The 19,024-nt window shown below is 40.9% G+C and overlaps 1 protein-coding gene across 3 annotated transcripts in view; it reads left to right on the forward strand.

Annotated features, from left to right (window-relative positions):
• ADGRF5 (adhesion G protein-coupled receptor F5) overlaps positions 1-18,099 on the forward strand; it is a 158,195-nt gene extending 140,096 nt beyond the window's left edge. For 2 of the 3 annotated variants that reach the window (XM_036766095.1, XM_036766094.1), the window contains exons 16-21: positions 1,062-1,241; positions 4,391-5,785; positions 8,372-8,413; positions 8,518-8,577; positions 9,443-9,527; positions 11,857-18,099. In XM_036766095.1, coding sequence (XP_036621990.1) covers positions 1,062-1,241; positions 4,391-5,785; positions 8,372-8,413; positions 8,518-8,577; positions 9,443-9,527; positions 11,857-11,936 — 1,842 coding nt within the window. In that variant the 3' untranslated portion in view covers positions 11,937-18,099. Of the gene's footprint in view, positions 1-1,061; positions 1,242-4,390; positions 5,786-8,371; positions 8,414-8,517; positions 8,578-9,442; positions 9,528-11,147; positions 11,215-11,856 lie in introns of all 3 variants that reach the window. The other variant, XM_036766096.1, reaches the window with a different exon arrangement.
• Positions 18,100-19,024: the final 925 nt, after the last annotated feature.

A 19,024-nucleotide genomic window follows, 5' to 3' on the forward strand; every position in this document is an offset into this window, starting at 1 on the left:
TTTCTAAGACTCTAAATTCTAGAGCAGATGCTGCTCCACCTTGGTAGAGGGCATTTCCACATCAGAAGCTGCCCACACCACCAAAGTGTGGTGATTTGTGACGATTTCATACCAAGTCAATCAATCGCGGAATATTTGTTGAGCTCCAGTCTACTAGGTAATGGGAGGAAGGAAAGAAAGGAAAGCTATTTCCCCCTGCCCTTGGGAAGGTTTTAGTCCAGATGAGAAGATTAGACAAACAGAAAAAATTCGATAATGTCAGAGATGAGTACAACAATGTAAAAATCTCATAGATAAGTCGATAATAGAATTTCATTAAAAAAGGACTATCACCATATGAGAGATATCTGGGAAGGTTTCATAAGCAGAAAGGATTTGAGCTGAATTTCAAAAGATAAAGGCTTTGGATGGATGGAAAAGCCAAGGACGAGACACGAGCAAAATCAGAATTGAAAATGTGGCAGGGAGTTTCTAGACAATGAGCACACCATTCTGGTTGAAGTGGAAAACAATTGGAGGCATGTCTGGAAAAGTTGGCAAGAGGGATCGTAGAGGGCCTTGAATGCCAGGGTAAGGACTTTGAAAGTAGTCTATAGACCAGAGATTCTTAACCTGGAGTCCACGAACTTGATTTAAAAAAAAATATTGTGATAATAGTGTTTCAACACAATCAGTTTTGTTTGTAGTCCTATGTGTTTTATTTTAGATGTTTGAAAACATTATTTTGAGAAGAGGACCATAGACTTCACCAGACTACCAGTGGGGTTCATGACACACACAAAAAAATGTTAAGAACCTCTGCTTTGACAATAGGGAGCCATTGAAGGTAGTAGGGGTGTGACATGATCCAAACTGTTTTTAGAAGGTTAATCCAGCATGACATGTTGGAGGGGTGTAGAGTAAAACTGAAAGCAAATTAAGTCATTTAGGAATCCAAGCATGAAACAACAAGGGTCTGAGCCAGGGTTGGCAGAAATGGGAAGCCTGGACAGAGGAATGTATTCAAGAGACTTCATGAAGAAATGCGCCTCGTTCACTAACTGGTGACTTTTCTTACATAGACTTTGCTTATGGGCCCTGAGCAAGAAGAGAAGCTGCCAACGTACCTTCAGAATCTGTCCAGTAGTACCAGGGAGGTGCAAGATGAGATCAAATGGTCACCTGGAAACCTGAGGGCCATCGTTACCATCCTGGAATTACTATCAACAGTCCCAACCCAAGTGAATACAGATATGATGACAGTAAGTTAGACTTACAAACTTTAAGAACTTTGTTTGGATTTCGTGTCTCCTATCCACCCGGCATGCTTGCTCCTATCAATTAGGAAGCAGTGTGGTACAGAGAAATGAAGTCTGAGATCCTGGGTCCAAATCCCATCTTTGCTGCTTATTACCAATGAGGCCTTGGAAAAGTCATTTCTATTCCATGTCCTTTACTTTCCTCATCTGTAAAGGAAGGGAGTTAGAATAGATGATGTCTGGTGTCCTTTCTAGCTCTCCATTTATGATTCTATGATTAACTCAGCATCTTTTTTTTTCATTTCTGTAACAAATCTTTCCAGAGATACTACCAAGGGACAACCCGTGAGTAGACTGAGCTGCCTGAAAGGGGACCCAACTACTTGGGTAACTCAGCTCATCCTCTCCCTCTCCCTCTCCCTTTCCCTCTCCCTCTCTTCCTTCTCCTCTCCAAAGGAAGGTAGATTTTGATGGCCAGAAGCTGCCCACTCAACTTGGAGTTTACTAGCTAGATTCCTTCCTTCCTTCTTTCCTTTCTTCCTTCCTTCTTTCCTTCCCTCCTTCCTTCCCTCCTTCCCTCCTTCCTTCCTTCCTTCCTTCCTTCCTTCCTTCCTTCCTTCCTTCCTTCCTTCCTTCCTTCCTTCCTTCCTTCCTTCCTTCCCTCCAGCCCTCCTGGCTTAGAATGAATGTCAATGGTAACTGTTTCTCTTTGGAACAGCAACTCTGAGGGTCTTCCCTTCCCAGCTTGATTTTTTTTCCTTTTTTTCTAATTAATGGGGCCATCCCTTGACTCACTTTTTAAAGAGACCTATTTACTGAATGGGTGTTGCCGCACTCAAACTGAAAACCTGAAAAGGCCTTAGCCTGAAAGGGCCAGGGTCTTCCATTGCATCCTGGGCCATCTCCAGTCATCCTGGTGAATATCAGGCCACTGGACCCAGATGGCACTGGAGGACAAAGTGAGGCTAGTGACCTTGCACAGCCCTCTCTCACTCAAACCAAAGTCAACTGCAAGTCATGTCATCATTTCCTTGATGTCATGGCCCTCTTCGAGAACGAAGGACAAACACAACAACCTATGCCAGGGCAGTTTCTTGGTCATTTGGTCATTGCCAAGGCCATACTACAGGTAACACTGGTCAAATCCAATGTATGGACTGCCGATTATGGTTCTAGTGTTCCAAGTCTTTTGGACTTCTGGTAACTTTTCTCAATTTCATTTTGGTACCTGCCCTTCCCTGTATCAGGAAACAGTGTAGAAACATGACCACTTCTCAGAAACATGAGCCATATTGAATGAAAAGCTTCTACGAGGCAATTTGATTCAGCAAACATTTGTTAAGCATCTACTACATACCAGTCACCATGCTACATAGTGTAAATGGCTACAGAGATAAACACAAATTTTCTGCTCCCAAGAAGCTTCCTTTTTATTGGAGAATACAACATAGAAACAGAGAAGAAAATAGAAGATAATTTGAGGCTAGTGAGGCTAGTGCAAATGTCTAAGAGTCAGGGTAGGTTTTCCATAGGAAGGGGATACTAGGACTGAGCCTTGAAAGAAGTTAGGGATTCTAAGATAATTATAATAATAAAATTTCCATAAAGTTTGTAAAGCACTTTATTGATGTTATCTCATCTGATCCTCATACCAACCCTGGGAGGTAATAAGGATATTTAATAATAATAAAATAATATAATTTTAATAATAATTTATTAATAATATAATAATTTATAACGGTATTTTTATAGCACTTACTATATGCCAGACACTGTGCTAAGGGCAGCTAGATAGATAGAGCGCTGGGCCTGAAGTCAGAAAGACTCATATTCCGGAGTTCAAATCTGACCTCAGACATTGGGTGTGTGACCCTGGGCAAGTCACTTCTCCCTTTTTGCCTCAGTTTCCTCATATGTAAAATGAGCTGGAGAAGGAAATGGCAATGCACTACAGTATCTTTGCCAAAGAAAACCCCAAATGGGGCCATGAAGAGTCAGACACATGTGAAATGACCCAACAAACTGTACTAAGTCTTTTATAATGATTATCTCATTTGAGCCTCACAACAATCCTGGGAGGTCATAATAATTATAGCAATAATAATTAATACTTCTATAGCATTTACCGTGTGCCAAGTATAGTGCTAAGAGCTTTGCAATAGTTATTTCATTTGACCCTCTCAAAAACCCTAGGAAGTAGGGACTAAGAAGTAGTATTCTCCAAATAATACAAATGAAGACACTGAGGCACAGAGAAATTCGGTGACTTGCCCAGAGGCACACAGATAGTAATTGTCTGAGGCAATATTTGAACTCCAGTTTTTCTGACTCCCAAGTCCAGTCCTCTAGCCACTGTGCCACCTACTCTGATATGGAGTTGAGGCAAGCAGGTAATCAGCCACGGCGAGACAGTCTGTGCAAAGATGCTGAATCTCTTGGTTACTCGTAGCGAGTGATAAGGACTTTGCAAAGACAAAGTGTTAGGTTTGAATATCACAGGGGAAAGGACAGAGGTCATGAACAGGGGAGCACGTGGCATCACGAGGGCAATCTGGTTTTCTTATTCTCTTCATACTTGAGGTAAAGAGAAGTTTAATAGACTTAGGAGGAGAGGAGAGGAGTAGTTATCAAAGGAGTTTGCCAGCCAGTCCTGCTGCCCATGGTGGGGTGTTTTAGCTCTAATCTTCTAACTCGACATTATTTCTTCCATGCTCATTTTCTTCTTCTCCCCCATCATCGACTCAAACAATTTCTAGCTTCTCAACCCAGTGTCCGTGGACCTTCAAAAGATCTGTGGATAGATGTGAGCACAGAATGGGAAAAAAAAATTAAATCTTTATCCCAATATAATTGATTTTCTTTGTAATCTGATACATTTTATTTCACATTTAAAAACATCATTCTGAGAAGGGGTCCACAGGCATCTCTAGCCTGCCAGAGGTGTCCCTGACAAGCAAAAAAGGCGTGAACTCTGCCTCTAGAGTAATGTTCTATTTCTTCCTAACTGTGTATTCATTTGAATTGAAGTATTTGTGGAGGACCTATTATATGCCATGCACTGTGCTGGGCATTGAGGATACAAATTCAAAAACTAAATAATGCCTGATCTCAATGAGCTTACATTCTGTTGTGCTGGACTATCTCTCTTACAGCATGTGCTCTCTACAGTCAATATCATTCTCAGCAAACCCATACTGAGTACCTGGCAGTCTCTGCATCAGCAACAGGCCAATGAGAGCTCTCAGCTGCTAGATTCTGTGGAGAGGTTCTCCAGAGGGCTGCACCAGGGAGTCAGTGTCATTCCTTCCATCATGCACCCCAACGTGCAAATGAGAGGCCTCGTGACTACGGCCACACGCATCACCGACTACGACCAGCACTTTCTCTTTCCCGATTCCAATCTCTGGGGCCAGGTGATCATCGACAAGCAACAGATAGAAAACCTGGAGCCAAATTCATCCATCATCACGCTGGCATACCCAACACTAAAAGCTATCCTGCCCCAGAGTGTCCAGAACAAGAACTTTGTGAATGGTCTGGTGATGACAACCACTGTGAGCCAGGGTGTGATGAAAGCGTTCAAGATTTCAATGAAATTTAAGAAAAACGATCTGTCATTGGTGGCACCCCAGTGTGTCTTCTGGAACTATCACCTCTCCAACTACACGGGGGGATGGGACAATAGTGGGTGCTTTGTTGAACAAACGAAAGAGGACAGTGTCTTCTGCAGCTGTAATCACTTAACTTCATTTTCTATCCTGATGTCCCCTGATTCTCCTGACCCCAACTCCCTCCTAAAAATACTGCTGGATATCATTTCTTATATTGGCCTAGGCTTTTCCATCTTGAGTCTAGCAGCCTGTCTTGTGGTTGAAGCTTTTGTCTGGAAATCGGTGACCAAAAACCGGACTTCTTACATGCGCCATGTTTGTATTATAAACATCGCAGCCTCCCTCCTGATTGCTGACGCCTGGTTCATTGTATCTGCTGCCATTCATGATCAGAGCTACCTGTTCAATGAAATGGCTTGTGTGGCTGCCACCTTCTTCATCCACTTCTTTTATCTCAGCGTCTTCTTCTGGATGTTGACCCTGGGTCTCATGCTTTTCTACCGCTTGGTCTTTATCCTCCATGACACAAGCAAATCTGTCCAGAAGGCGATTGCCTTCTCCCTGGGCTATGGTTGCCCACTGGTCATCTCCATCATCACGGTGGGGGTCACCCAGCCAAAGGATGTGTACATGAGGAAAAATGCCTGCTGGCTTAACTGGGATGACACCAAGGCCCTCCTGGCTTTTGTGATTCCTGCACTGATCATCGTGGTGATAAATGTGAGCATAACGTTCGTGGTCATCACCAAAATCCTGAGGCCCTCCATCGGGGACAAGCCAAGCATTCAGGAGAAGAACAGCCTGTTTCAGATCAGCAAGAGTATCGGTGTCCTCACTCCCCTCCTAGGACTCACCTGGGGGTTCGGACTGGCCACTGTGTTCCAGGGAAGCAATGCTGTGTTCCACATTGTATTTACCCTACTGAATGCCTTCCAAGTAAGTGCTTTGGTGAAGTCGACTGGAGGGTGGGAGGCGGTGGGATCGCTTATTACTGTTGTAGTTATTACTTTATTATAAAACTTATTGTGAATATTAATAATGGCAGATATTTATGTAGTGTTTTAAATAGCATTTTATGGACATTCTTAGTCGACCCCTCACAACACTCCTTTGAGTAGAGACAGTTATTATTCCCATGTCACAGATGAGAAAACTGATGGTCAGAGAGGTTATATATTCCCAAGTAGTATAGCTAGTCAGTGACCAAGGCCTATTTTGAGCCTAGGTCCTTCTTTTCTCCATTCCATTGTGATGCATTAGTGCAAAGTGAGAATGGAAATTGAGAAGCAGTATGGTCCATAGAAGCTGTCTACCCTACACTACCGGAATCCCAAAACTCAGGAAGCCCAGAATTCATTCCAAGACCGTAGATTCATGCTCGATAGAAAGTTTCCTTCCTATTAATATTACAGAAAAGGAAAATCCTTTCTCTCATACTATCTAAATCAATTTCATGATAAAAACAGATATTTATACATATATTACATGTACATATACACGTACACACACAGACATTATATATATCTATATAAGCACATATTTGTGTATATCTTACTTTTACGTTTGTGAAGCATTTTTTTTGACCCTCTAAACAATTCTATCAAACAAGCCCAAATTCAGAAAGCTTAAATAAATGGTTGGTCTAAGGTCACATGACTAAAAAAAAATAAGAGGCAAGGTTTGAACCCAGGCCTTCTTGGCTTTAAGTCCAGTATACTATCCGGTACACTGCATTATCTGGCCTGCCTCTGACACATCCCGGCTAAGCAATATTAAGCGAATTATTTAATTTCTCTGTACCTCTGTTTTCTCATCTGTACAGTGGGGATAAGAATGGCTAGAGTTTCACCTCACGTGGTTATGAGGAATTTAAGCTTCACAGCTTAAATAAGGTAATAGATGTGTATATAGCATACATATACCCTTATGTATACACGCATCATTGGGCTCACTTAAACACTGTATAATTATCCGTTATTATTGTCCCCAATTTACAGAGGAAGGAACTAAAGCTCAGATGCTAGGTGGTTTACCCATAATCACATAACTAGCAAGTGTCAGGATCAGGACTTAAACCCAGACCTCTCTGATTCCAAGTCCAGCCCTCCACCAATTAAGCCACATTCAGCCTCCTTCTTGGGGAAGATACTGAGCCATCTCTATATCCCCCAAAGCCATGGAATGTAACAGAACCATGGAACCTAGAGGGGAATGGTCCTACCAGGAGGATGCCCAGGGCTATGGCCATGCAAAGTTCAGATGATAGAGCCAAGCACTAGAAAACCTGTCGCCAGGCCAAGCCTTAGATCTGTCACCGTTTATGATCACCCCACCTTCAGGACCAAGCTCCAAAGCAGCAACGTCTTTAATTCAGTTACACACACACACACACACACACACACACACACACACACACACACACGTAAAAGTTCATTGCATATTCTGGTACAAGATTCTTTCGTATACCCTTGTGTCTAATCAATTCTCACCACTTAGATCCAGGCTCACTTCCCAACCATTTGAATGATAAAAGAACTGAACAAATTAACCAACAGGAACATAGTTCACCAGAGGGATAGGGCTGGTGTGGAGGTGAGGGGCTGAAGGAAGTTTAAGAAAACCTTACTTAGTTGAATTTATCCTTGTTTAAAAATAAAAATGTTTTCGTCACTTGTCATCCTCTTTACATACGGAGGCTCATTTCCTTGACCCCTCCTACAGTGTGGTCGATTATCACAAGGATTTAGAAAATCCATGAATGCTGTCATTTCCCCTCTAATAGGCATTGTATACAGGGATCCTGAATTTGGAGTCCAAGGATATGAGTTCAAATTCTGCCCCTACTGTTTACTCCCTGTGTGACTTTGATCTACTCACTTAACCCCTTGGCCTCAGTTTCCTCATCTGTGAAGCGAAGAGGTTTGATTTTTATGGCCCTTGAGGTTTCTTCCAGCTCTAACTCTTCAATCCTAGAAATAGGGACCGGATCTGAGATTTCATTGGTATAGGGAACCACCCAGATAAGGAAATTCCTTGGACTAGAACTGGATAGCATCTTCTCTGTAAATTACAGTCTGAGATAGTTTTTTAGAGAGCTACCCAGAGCATCTAAAGGTTATGTGACTTGCCCAGAATCATGCAGCCATTGAAGTTAGAAGCAGTATTTGAACTCTGTTCTTCTATTCTCTTCTATCTATAGATATATTCTATATCGAGTGAGAGAGAGAGAGAGAGAGAGAGAGAGAGAGAGAGGGATGGACAGACAGATGGATATATGGTCAGACAGTCAGACAGATAGACGAACAGATATGTCTATCTATCTGTCTGTCTGTCTGTCCATCTATCTGTCTATCTATCTACATTCTTTCTCTGATTCCAGGCTTTGAAAAAATCAGCACAATGCAAAGGTACCTACCAGTTAGCAAAAATGTCACAGTGGCTTCTACTGAGAGGGGCTGTGACTGCTATCCCCTTACAACTGAGAAAAAGCAAATTTATTTTTTCAATCTTTTTTTCCCCTAGGGATTATTCATTTTGTTATTTGGATGCCTCTGGGATAAGAAGGTAAGTGTTCTAGTCATGAAATCCCTGAATTTAGGATATCCTGTAATGCTAGAGGCTTAGTCTTGCTCAGTTGATTCACTGATGACTTCTTTCAAACAACACAGGTACAGGAAGCTCTGCTGCATAAATTCTCCCTGTCTAGATGGTCTTCACAGCACACAAAGGTACATTCTTTCTTTCTGGAGATTTTGCTTTGCTTTTCACAGGTAGCGCCGCCTGATAAGTGGCCAAGTAGAGGGCTAAGCAATGGCTTTGATCCACAGAAACAGGATCCCTCAAACCAGTCTTTCCAATTAATGAGCTTTTATTAAGCACCTACTAAGTTCTAGATGCTGTGCTAGGTACTAGAGGTACAAAGACAAAAATGAAAGTCTCTGACCTCAAGGAACTTACACTAAAATCAGTTATAAAGGAAATTGCTTCATCCTCCCCCCAACCCTATTTCTTTGCCCTCTGTAAGCACAGACACTGAGTTTTAATTAGTATGAAGTCAGGAGATCCTTAAGCTGGGACATCATGAATGTGGACAGCCTAAGGCAATGATTTTTAATATCAATTAAAATTAAATTGAATTTCAAACAAAATTAATTAATATAGTCAAAATTAAGAAATCAATGTACTAGAGGAGTCTACAACCAAAAGAAATAATTTGACTCCTAGTAGCTATAGTTCTTTCCGGAAAAAATAAACTTATCCTACATCAGTATAATGTGCTGATCATACATAAAGAGATTCCCAGTGGCCACTATTTATTAATTATTTCTCTAATGTTCTGTGATGGATGCCTGGTATCTGATGCTACACTTAAGAAAATTGAAATGTATACCTCTCCACACTTTCTCTGCTAAATTCCCCTTGTGACTAAGTGACCATTTGCTTGATTGGTGGTTGGGACCAAGGATGCGGCTGTGGTCACTGAAGAGACAAAAGCTGACCCACCAGAATTCAGCTCTGGACCTTGGCCTTGCTAGTTTTGTGCTCTAAACAAAATTGCAATGCTTCTAAATGATGCTTTTTTCTGCCTTCTAGTCGACATCTCTGGCTTCATCTACTCCTGTATTTTCCATGAGTTCTCCAATATCGAGAAGATTTAACAATTTGTTTGGTAAAACAGGTACGCAGTGACTTACAGATATTCTCAAGTCAGTTAAGCGGATGAGTTCTTTGTCCTGTGATAACTTCCTTGATACTTTTAGGACTTCGATGTGAAGAGTAATGACTTTATTTGGCCAGGGGTAGGGGAGGGGTAGGCTCATTTTAAAAAATTCAGATAAATGCCTACTTTTTAAAAAATGTAAGAGTTAATGTGAAGGGAAATTTCAGTGGGCAATTATTTACTATGTGGCAACCCCTGGGCCTTGTGGGCATAAAATAATGTCTTGGGATTCTAGACGCGATTTAAGAAAGTTGTATTTTTAGGGTTAGAGGCACACACACACACACACACACACACACACACGCACGCGCACACACACACACACACAAACTGCTCCCTCCTGAGTGATTCTATTTATGTCAATAGGCACTTTTGCGTTATATGTTACATATTTATGTGAAAGTCACTTTCATAAGCCTCAGCGTCATCCACTTTGAGCTCACTTAGATGATTGCCTCAAGAGGATCTGATTCTACAGCTTTGAAAAACTGGAATTTATCCGTCTGGGCTCTGTGTTTCTGTTCAGACTTGCAGTTTAGATGCAAATGTGAAAATCTGAATGTTCAACTTTTTCAAACTACACAAAGTAATCTGAACTGCACAGAATGTAATGTCGTTCAGACCGCATTCTGGCACTTTTATCCTGAAGCAGGTCCTCTTCAAAAAAACAAAAGATGATAGGGGTGTCCACAATAGGGGTAGTGGGCATCTTCAGAACTCACCAGTACCCCCATCATTCTCATATCTGACAAGATACTTACTACACATGCCCAAGTCTACCAAATTTCCAGCAGAGTCCACGCTGTGTTGTTTTGTTTGAAAACAAGCCATGGAAAAGCCTTTTATTGACAAATATATGTAGAGGGTACAATGTTTTCTACATTTTTGGTGGATTATTTATTTCAAAAAAAGGGGACAACCAACCTTCTACTTTGGAAATAAACTACCCTCAAAGGTTCAAATAGAAATGACTAAACCCTCTGAAGATGTTGCCAATAAAACATTTTGCCGATTAAAGACAGTCATTCATATGAATAAGTATAATCTCTGGGAACAAGGAAAACAAAATAAATAAATTATCCTATTTGACATTAAAAACGAAATTCAGGGAAAATATGAAATTCAGGGAACTCTGTAAGTCAGGTCTGCACAGTTGCAATTATCCATATAACTTAAACCAAAAAAGGAAACATAAGGTCAGCTAGCTGGCACTGTGGGCCCTGAAGTCAGGAGGACCTGAGTTCAAATCCAGCCTCATACTTACTAGCCATGTGACCCTGGGCAAGTCACTTAACCCTGATTGCCTAAAAAGAAAGAAAAAAAAACAATAAAATCTATATAAGCTTTTATTAGAGTTATCCAGATCAAATCTAATTTTTAAAGTTGAATTTATGGATATGATTACAGTCAAGAAGACAACCCAAGAAGCTGATAGAATTAATGGAAAATTCAAATGCCCAATGACTGCTTGACGTTCCCTAGATATCTGCATAGACCTCTCTTCCATCATTTATTCCACTGGAGTTCTGGTGTTCTTTGGTGCTCAGTAATGACTGTCGCTTTGGTTTATGTTGTCAGCAGTCACAAAGGCCCCCCCATGCAGTGATGGAAGCCTTGTTGGCTGTTGCAGTCCATGATTTTGATGGTAGGGTGGGCACTCCCCTCCCCAAACACATACTGTGTGTCCCTGCACCCGCCTCTAGCTCCCATTCTCCCACCTCACTCTCTCCTAGCACTTTCTTCTGAATCCCTCCTTCACACTTCCACTTCTTTCCCAGTCTTCCCTCAACATCCCCTTTTTCCCTCCCCTCCTTCTCTTCTTTCTACTCTTTCTCTCTCCCTCTCTACTCCCTTCTTTGATATCTATCCAGGTCACAGAAACCAAAAGGGGGAAAGGGGCAGCTCTGACCAAGCCTGCCACTTACTGCAAGCATGGGAACTCCAGCCCCTCCTGTCCTGTGCATGTGGTGGCTTTGGATCAAGCTTGTGGGAGTAGCTAGCTACACTCAGAGCTTGGTAGAGATCTGGCTGCTCTTTGGCTGTTAGTGAGGCATGAAATGTAGTTGGGGCTTTTCTGCTGCCATGCATGCTTGAGAGCAATAAACTTGGCTCTAGTCTGGAGGATTCTGATGGTTGGGAGGAAGACCAGGACCTTCCAACTTATTCTAAGGCATGTTGGAGTTTGCCCGTCCATTAGAGCAGAGCACCCCCTGGTGGGCAAAATAAGAAGCATCAACTTTCCACCTTGAGAACAGCTTCTACCTGCTGCTTTTCCCTTGTCTTCTAGGAACGTACAACGTGTCGACCCCAGAAACAACCAGCTCATCCGTGGAAAACTCATCCAGCGCTTATTCTTTGCTTAACTGAAAACAGAAAACCAGATTTGCGTGACTTCTGGGAACAGTGGACTTTACTGCCCATTGACAAGCTTCAGAAAGGAAGACACCTGTAAAACAGCCATCTGTAAAGCGTCCTCTCCCTCAAGGCCTGATGGCCCAGACTTTTGCACTAGGGAAGAGGTCACACTAAATTGTGTCAAGACTTTGACTTCAAGTGGTTTTATTGTTTACTTTTGACTTGGTTCTTCTTTTAAATGATCCCCAACGTGTACAGTATTTAAATGATCGCAAATGTCGTCCCAAACCTAGCTCCTTCTCTGGCTTGAATGTGAATTAAGGTCTTGCAGAGACATTATCATTCCTAGTTTGGGCTCAATGCTAAGCTTTGCTTAAATAATAGGGACTAAAGAGCTAACACACGCACAAAAGTGTGGTGTTCTTTTTTTTAAAATCTAAAAGGACAGTTTTATATTCCAATGATAATTGTCTACAGTGGGCTAGTTATATGCTATAAACAGTGGAAATGCAGAAAGACCAGAAATTGCAAACTGAAAGTTAGTCTCAATAAAGCTATGCCAAATCAGTTGCAATCTGATTAAAGCACAGAAAAATATGAAAAAATAGAAAAAGTGGAAAGGAAATTGCATTGTAAAAATCCTTTCATTTGGAATATCTAATTTATCAGAAAAAAACAGAAGAAATATATCACTTTCCCAATAGCTTTATCCTTATGTTTTGATGTTTTAGTTACAAAGAGAAAAGGGCAAGGGAAACTGGGAAATTATTCTTTTGTAGACCCAAGCACAGAGCTGTAACTAAGGCACGGTGACTGGAGCTTTGTCCCAAGGTGAGAAATTTGGAGGATATCTATAGCTTCGTCCCATGGCATATTTCCCTACTCTGTTCCCGTTATAGTTGCTTACCCTTCCTCCCATTTCAGCAGCTTACAAATCTTGTAACTTCCTTCCCTCAGGGGCTGTACTCCAGGTGAGCCTACCCCCTTCCCACTTGTCCCAGGTACAGAAATGACTATAGTTCAGCCCAAGCAAAAACTAATTATAGGTCAAATTAAATAGAGCTTGTAAGACAAGTCAGGTTGTTAAGATAGCTCATTGAGAACTCTCTTTGAAATGTGTTCCAATGATCTGGAATCTTCCGATTTCTAAATTATATCTATTGCACTGGAAAAAAATTCATATTCTGATTATTTAAGAGCTTTAGCCAGGTACTTCTCTGTGCATTATATAGTAGGTTTTCATATGTTATTGCTCTTTAGATAGTGATCATGATGAATGATATAGGTAACTGTTTCTCTTGGTGTATCCCACAGCTCTACAGTCTCTCCCCTAGATCTCTCGCTCACAGACCAGTTTCCATTAAGATGTTTCATGTGGTTCAGGCTGACTACATTCAACCCCTTAGAAAATCTTCCACAAAAGGTTTTATTTATAGCTGGCTTTTCTTTGCTCCTAATGACACTTCTGCTTGGTGAACAGATGATGGAGCCTTTCCTAAGGTTTAGGGAATATTCTTCTCCTTGTTTAACCCCCATTTTAATGACTATCATCATCTGTAAATATTTATTGACACTCTTGGCATTTCACCTATATGGAATAGGTAAGGACCCTACCTTCACCCTCTAAGAAGATTAGACAGATAAGTATATATTGCTCTCTTTTTACATTTCAACTTTCTTTCCTTTTCTAATTTTATTTTGGCATTTCTTTTTGTCTTCTCCACTTTTATTTCTGTTTTCTCACAAGGCCTGGAGATGGAACAGGGAAGGCTACTAAATTATGCTTAGTATTAGGTGAACTCCTTATTTTCATCTATTAATGAAAATACAGAAGTTTACCCCCAGGCAAACCTAAGAGTTGGGCAATAAATGGTCCAACTGAGGATTCCATGGCTAAGCGTCTGTTAAGAACAGTGGCTTTGGAGTTGGAGAGCCTTAGTTCAAATCCTGCCTCCAACATGACTTATATAACTTGGAGCATCCAGACCTCTGTTTCTTTATCTGTAAAATGAGGGAATTAGACCAGATGGCCTTTGAGGTTCCTTCAAGTTCTAGATCTATGATCCTACTGGGTGATCCTATAATAAATTAAAGCAGCTTAAGAGGTCCAGATAGACTGGGAAGCTTTCACTGTCATAGACTTAGAGTTGGATAGCACCTTATAAATCACCTAATTTAGCCTCCTTGTTTTCAGTATTAAAAACAGAGGCCTTGGAGAGGTTTGCTGGTGTGCCTAAGATCACACAAGGTCCCCTATGTGCCTCAGGGCTGAGAAGGCTTTGGAAATCTCTACAACAAAGGATGCCTAACAAGGAAAGAACTTGAGTGAAAAGGAAGGTTATTTTGCTCTGGAAATATGATAAGGTCTCAGATGATGCCTACAGCTAGAAAAGAGATGAGCAGAAAAGAGTCACAGAACAAAATTAGCTTAATTCCAGGGAATGAGGCAGGCAAGTGAGGAAGAGATTCTAACATCTGGATTTTTAATGGAGAGAGAAGGGAATCCCTAGATCCACATCCTGCTGTTAATTTTGTATACTGTGCATTCACCAGCTTCAATGGAAACCCTAAGGAGATTATTGTGCCTCACAGTGTGAACAAGATTTGTGGAATTTCAGGAAATTTCAACAAGGTTACGTAGGATGTGATATTAGGATCATGCCCAAACTCCTGAATGGGAGCACGTTCTCTGACTTCCACATTACAAAATTCATACATACACACACACACACACACACACACACACACACACACGCACGCACACCGCTTCAACGCGCTCAAGGGTTGCTCTGAAAATAGATCAAGAAATGCAGTTCCAGATTCCCCAGAGTAGTAAAAGAAAAATGTGATTTTCTGATTTCTATGCCTTCGTCCAAGATGCTTCAAAGGTCAATCAGTGACATTTCCATTGGTTGATTTATTTCCCAAGAAATCTTCCAAGAATTGAGTAATGAGATCCCAAATTGTGTGAGTCCATGAGAGGAAGCCTAACACTCAGGAATGCAGAGCTCCACAGTTGACCCTGTGGTGAGCCCCTTTTCCTCTACAATAATCAGGCCTCATGTGGTAACCCTGAAGGATAGAAGAGAGTTGGCAGCTAAGACAGCCTGATAGTTTATGTTAACTGAAAGGTGTAGTCTGCTTTATTTACAGAGAGGGATGGTGTTTGGTTTTGGTTTCTCTCATCTCCCTCTCGATGGGATCATCTGTGAAATCTCTAAAGCTTGAGAAATGAAAGTGAAGCTAACTTCTTTATGAAGCCGCCATCTTCCAAAGGGCCACTTTCACCAACTTGGGAGGTTCTATCTGGCATTCGTCAAGTTCCTACTGTGTGTAGGACATTGTGCAAGACATTCAGACAGACACAAGGAGAAATAAATTTCCCCAGAACTTAGCAGATTTCTTGGAATATAGTAAGCTCTTAATAAATGTTTGTTGACTGACTGGCTGCAATAAGTTAGCATCCCTGTTCTTCAGGTATTCGTAGTCTTGTAGTGGCACTGCTGGAATTTCTGAAACAGATAATATAGAAATAGTCACTGAAAATCATTCTGCCAAGCCCCAGACAATGATTTAAGGCAGGTATCCCCTAGAGATGGCACAACTCTGCAATCTCTGCTCTTTATGCCTACCTAGCTGTTTAGAGAAAAATGAAAATATTCTTAAGATTTTCAGAGTATGAGAGAGTAAGGTTTGTCAGGATAAGGTCAGGGAAAAGAAAACATGATACTGGGGATTTAGAGTCAGAGGACCTGAGTTTAAACCCAGGCTCTCCTTCTTCCTTAAGTGACCTTACATAAGTCATCTAACCTCTGTGAGTCTCTGTTTCGCCATCTATAAAATGAGAAGGTTGATCTAGATGACCCACTCTGAAGTCTTTTCTAGTTCTAGGTCAGCACACCTATGATTATAGGGATCCCCAACCTTTTGTGGTTCACATAGGAAGCTGTGTGAGAATGAAAGGTTTAACTGGAGTAGGAAAGGATTAGGTAGTAATGAGGAGGTAGTAAAAAGGCAGATAATGAGTAAGGTGAGGAAGTGGGAGATGAAGTCTACAGAGTGGTTTCAAGGTAAAGGTCGTTGAAGGTCGTGATCTTTTGTGAGGTCAACAGAGGGTAAAAGTGGGCTACTAGAATTAATTTGAAGCAAGCAAAAAAAAATTAAACCAAAATAAAACAAAAAAAAACCTGACTTTTTCCTTTACCTGTCAGATTTGAGAGCAGGAGAATTTGGTTGTGATCTCAGAAGGGGCTGGGTAAATGCAACCAGGTGATCCGACCTTATTATGTCATTATCAGATGTTTGGAACAAGCAGCAACTGCTCTGAAAAGGAGGGACCCTAGAACCCATGCCCTGTGTAATGTTCTAGGTGCTATAAATGACAATGCCTCATTTCAGAGATAAGGAGAAAGATGTCATAGGACTTCTTACTATGGATGTAGTCTCTGTGTCATAATTTTTGATCATATGTTGCCAGGATGACTGGAGAGTAGGCTTTTGATCCATGTTTGAGGACAAAAAAGCAATTAGAAACTTCAAAAGTCTTTGCCAATTTTCCTTCTTTGCATTCAAATATTCTGTTGCTACCAACTAGGTCCCATGTTAGATTTCCTGCCTTCAACCAGAGTTCTCAACTTGCAACCAGTGATAATGTCTTACTTTGCACTCTCCTACTACCCTACCCAAATCACTGCAGCGACTACTGGCGACCCAAAGAGAAAATTTGATGCCCTTAGTCAAAATTTCAGCTAAACCTTTGTGAGTTATGAGAGCATCAGATCTCTAGTGAATCAGTTGCCTCCTTTTGGGAACTGCCTTTCCCTTATATTCAGGGACTGTTTGGGTAATATTTCCACCTACGCTTAGAGATAATTCTAAGTGAGGTCTTAGTGACAAATAATTACTGTTCTGCTATAAAGTCTGATATTTCCAAGCTCTGATTGCAGAGAAATCACTGTCTGCCCCATATGAGATGTTATCAGCAGTATCAGGTGTATTTTTAGTCACATGTTAACTACCACAAAATTCCTCCGTGTATATTGACTATGATCAGAAAAGATACTGGGGATGAGGGAGTTTATGGTATTAAGAGATCTCTTGGTTTCCCCTAAGGGATAACTGTGTTTCAGAAGTGGTTGGCGAGATCCCTCTAGAGAAAGGGCTCTTAACAGACTCCCTAAGGACAGATTTCAGAGGGTCTGTGAACTTGGATGGGGAAAAAGAATTATGTCTTTATTTTAATAGAATTGATTTCCTTTATAACTCTACATATTTTATTTTATGTATTTAAAAATATTATTCTGAGAAGAGAATCTTCAGCCTTCACTAGACTTGCCAAAAAGGGCCATGTCAGAAAAAGAGATTAAGAACTCCTGCTGCTCCATACTATCTTTAAGACGCTTACTGACAAAATGAAGCCTCTCACTACTGTTTGTTCTGTCCAAAGTGTCTCTACTATGGGACCAGTAGCAAAGGTTTCCCACTGTATTTAAAGAAGGTTCTTTAGGGCAACTGGGTTCTGTGTTTCTTTTGCCCTGTGAGCAAAAGTGAGAGGTCACCCTTCCAAAAAAGAGGCCATCTGGCTGTTACAGAAATCCACAAAAGGGATGACATTTAGCTACGGTAAATTCTAAACCTACTGATCTTCTATGAACCAACTGTCTTTCAATATGGCTTTTCTGGCTAGTGTGCCCTTCATGTGTGGGCTGATGTCAGAAGATGTTTGGGTGGGCAGACTGATGTCTAATCTTTGCCCTTAATATCTACATTTTTGTTTCCCAGCCTTTCAAAACCTTCTCTTTAGTCCTGTCACCCTTCTCCCCCCCACCCCAGTGCAAAGCATTGCCTCAGTTTCATGTCCTGGATTACGAGCATTTTCCTATTTCAGTAGCCCCATGGGCTTCCCTTGAGGTTCTTCTTTCTCTCTTGTTAGATTTCTCTGTACCATATTGTCCTGTCTGTGATTTTTAGCTTGTTTTCAAGGACTCTGTTCTCTGTAAGATAATGTATACTGTCATGTAAGAGGAAGACATTTATTTTTGTATTTCAGAGTTTTTTTTTCTTGCCTTATAAAATTCACACCTCAGATATATAAACAGGAGGGAAAGTATTTGTTCTTGCTTCTTATGTGTATTTCATCACCAAATTCTCTGTCAATAAAAGCTGCCCACACAGGTGTGAGGGGTGACTGCTTATTCTGAACATTTACACGGTACAGACCAGGGATGAGCTGCTTTCCACAAAACAAAGACCTGGGGTCTGTGAATTTTAAAAAATTAACAATTTACAATTAACAAATATAATATATTTCATATATTATATATAATAATTAATAAGATATTTCAGTATGGTTGATTTCCTTTGTATTCCAATGTATTTTGTTTATTTAAAATTACTATTCTGAGAAGGGGTCCATAGGTTTCACCAAATTGACACAAAAGGGAAAAAAATTACTGACACACCAGACTTCACCAGATCATGACACAAAAGGGAAAGGAATTTTATTAAGTGCCTACAATGTGTCAGGCACTGTGCTATGAACTTTACAAATATTATCTCATTTGGTCCTCGCAACAACACTGGGAGATAGGTGCTATTATTATCCCCACTTTACAGTTAGAGAAACTGAGGCAGATAGCGGTTAAGTGATTTGTCCAGGGTCACACAGCTAATAAGTGTCTGAGGTCAGATTTGAACTATGATCAAGAACCCCTGTTCTGTGCTGACTTCCAGGGCCAGTATGGTGAAGAACCTTGAGTCTATACCAAATGAGGCTAAGCAGTATGATCCAGTGTAAAGGTCATTGGCTCTAAAATGGAAGCAGTGCCTCAGATTCCTACTCCCTGTGTGACCTTGGACAAGTCACTTAAGTTTCCTAGGCCCACTTTCCTCATCTGTAGAATGAGGAGGTTGAACTACATGGTTTTTAAGGTCCTGTCCAACTCTAGATTTATGATTCTATTTTGCTAGATTAAAGGAACTTGGGATGTTTAAGCTGAAGAAAAGACAGGGGCTAAGGAGAATGACATAGTGGCTCCCTTCAGATATTTAAGTCTTGTCATGTGACAAAGAGAAATTAGATTTGTTCTTTGGGGACTTAG

This window comes from Trichosurus vulpecula, chromosome 7 (assembly GCF_011100635.1).
Source record: "Trichosurus vulpecula isolate mTriVul1 chromosome 7, mTriVul1.pri, whole genome shotgun sequence".
In the NCBI taxonomy this organism is placed as follows: domain Eukaryota; kingdom Metazoa; phylum Chordata; class Mammalia; order Diprotodontia; family Phalangeridae; genus Trichosurus; species Trichosurus vulpecula.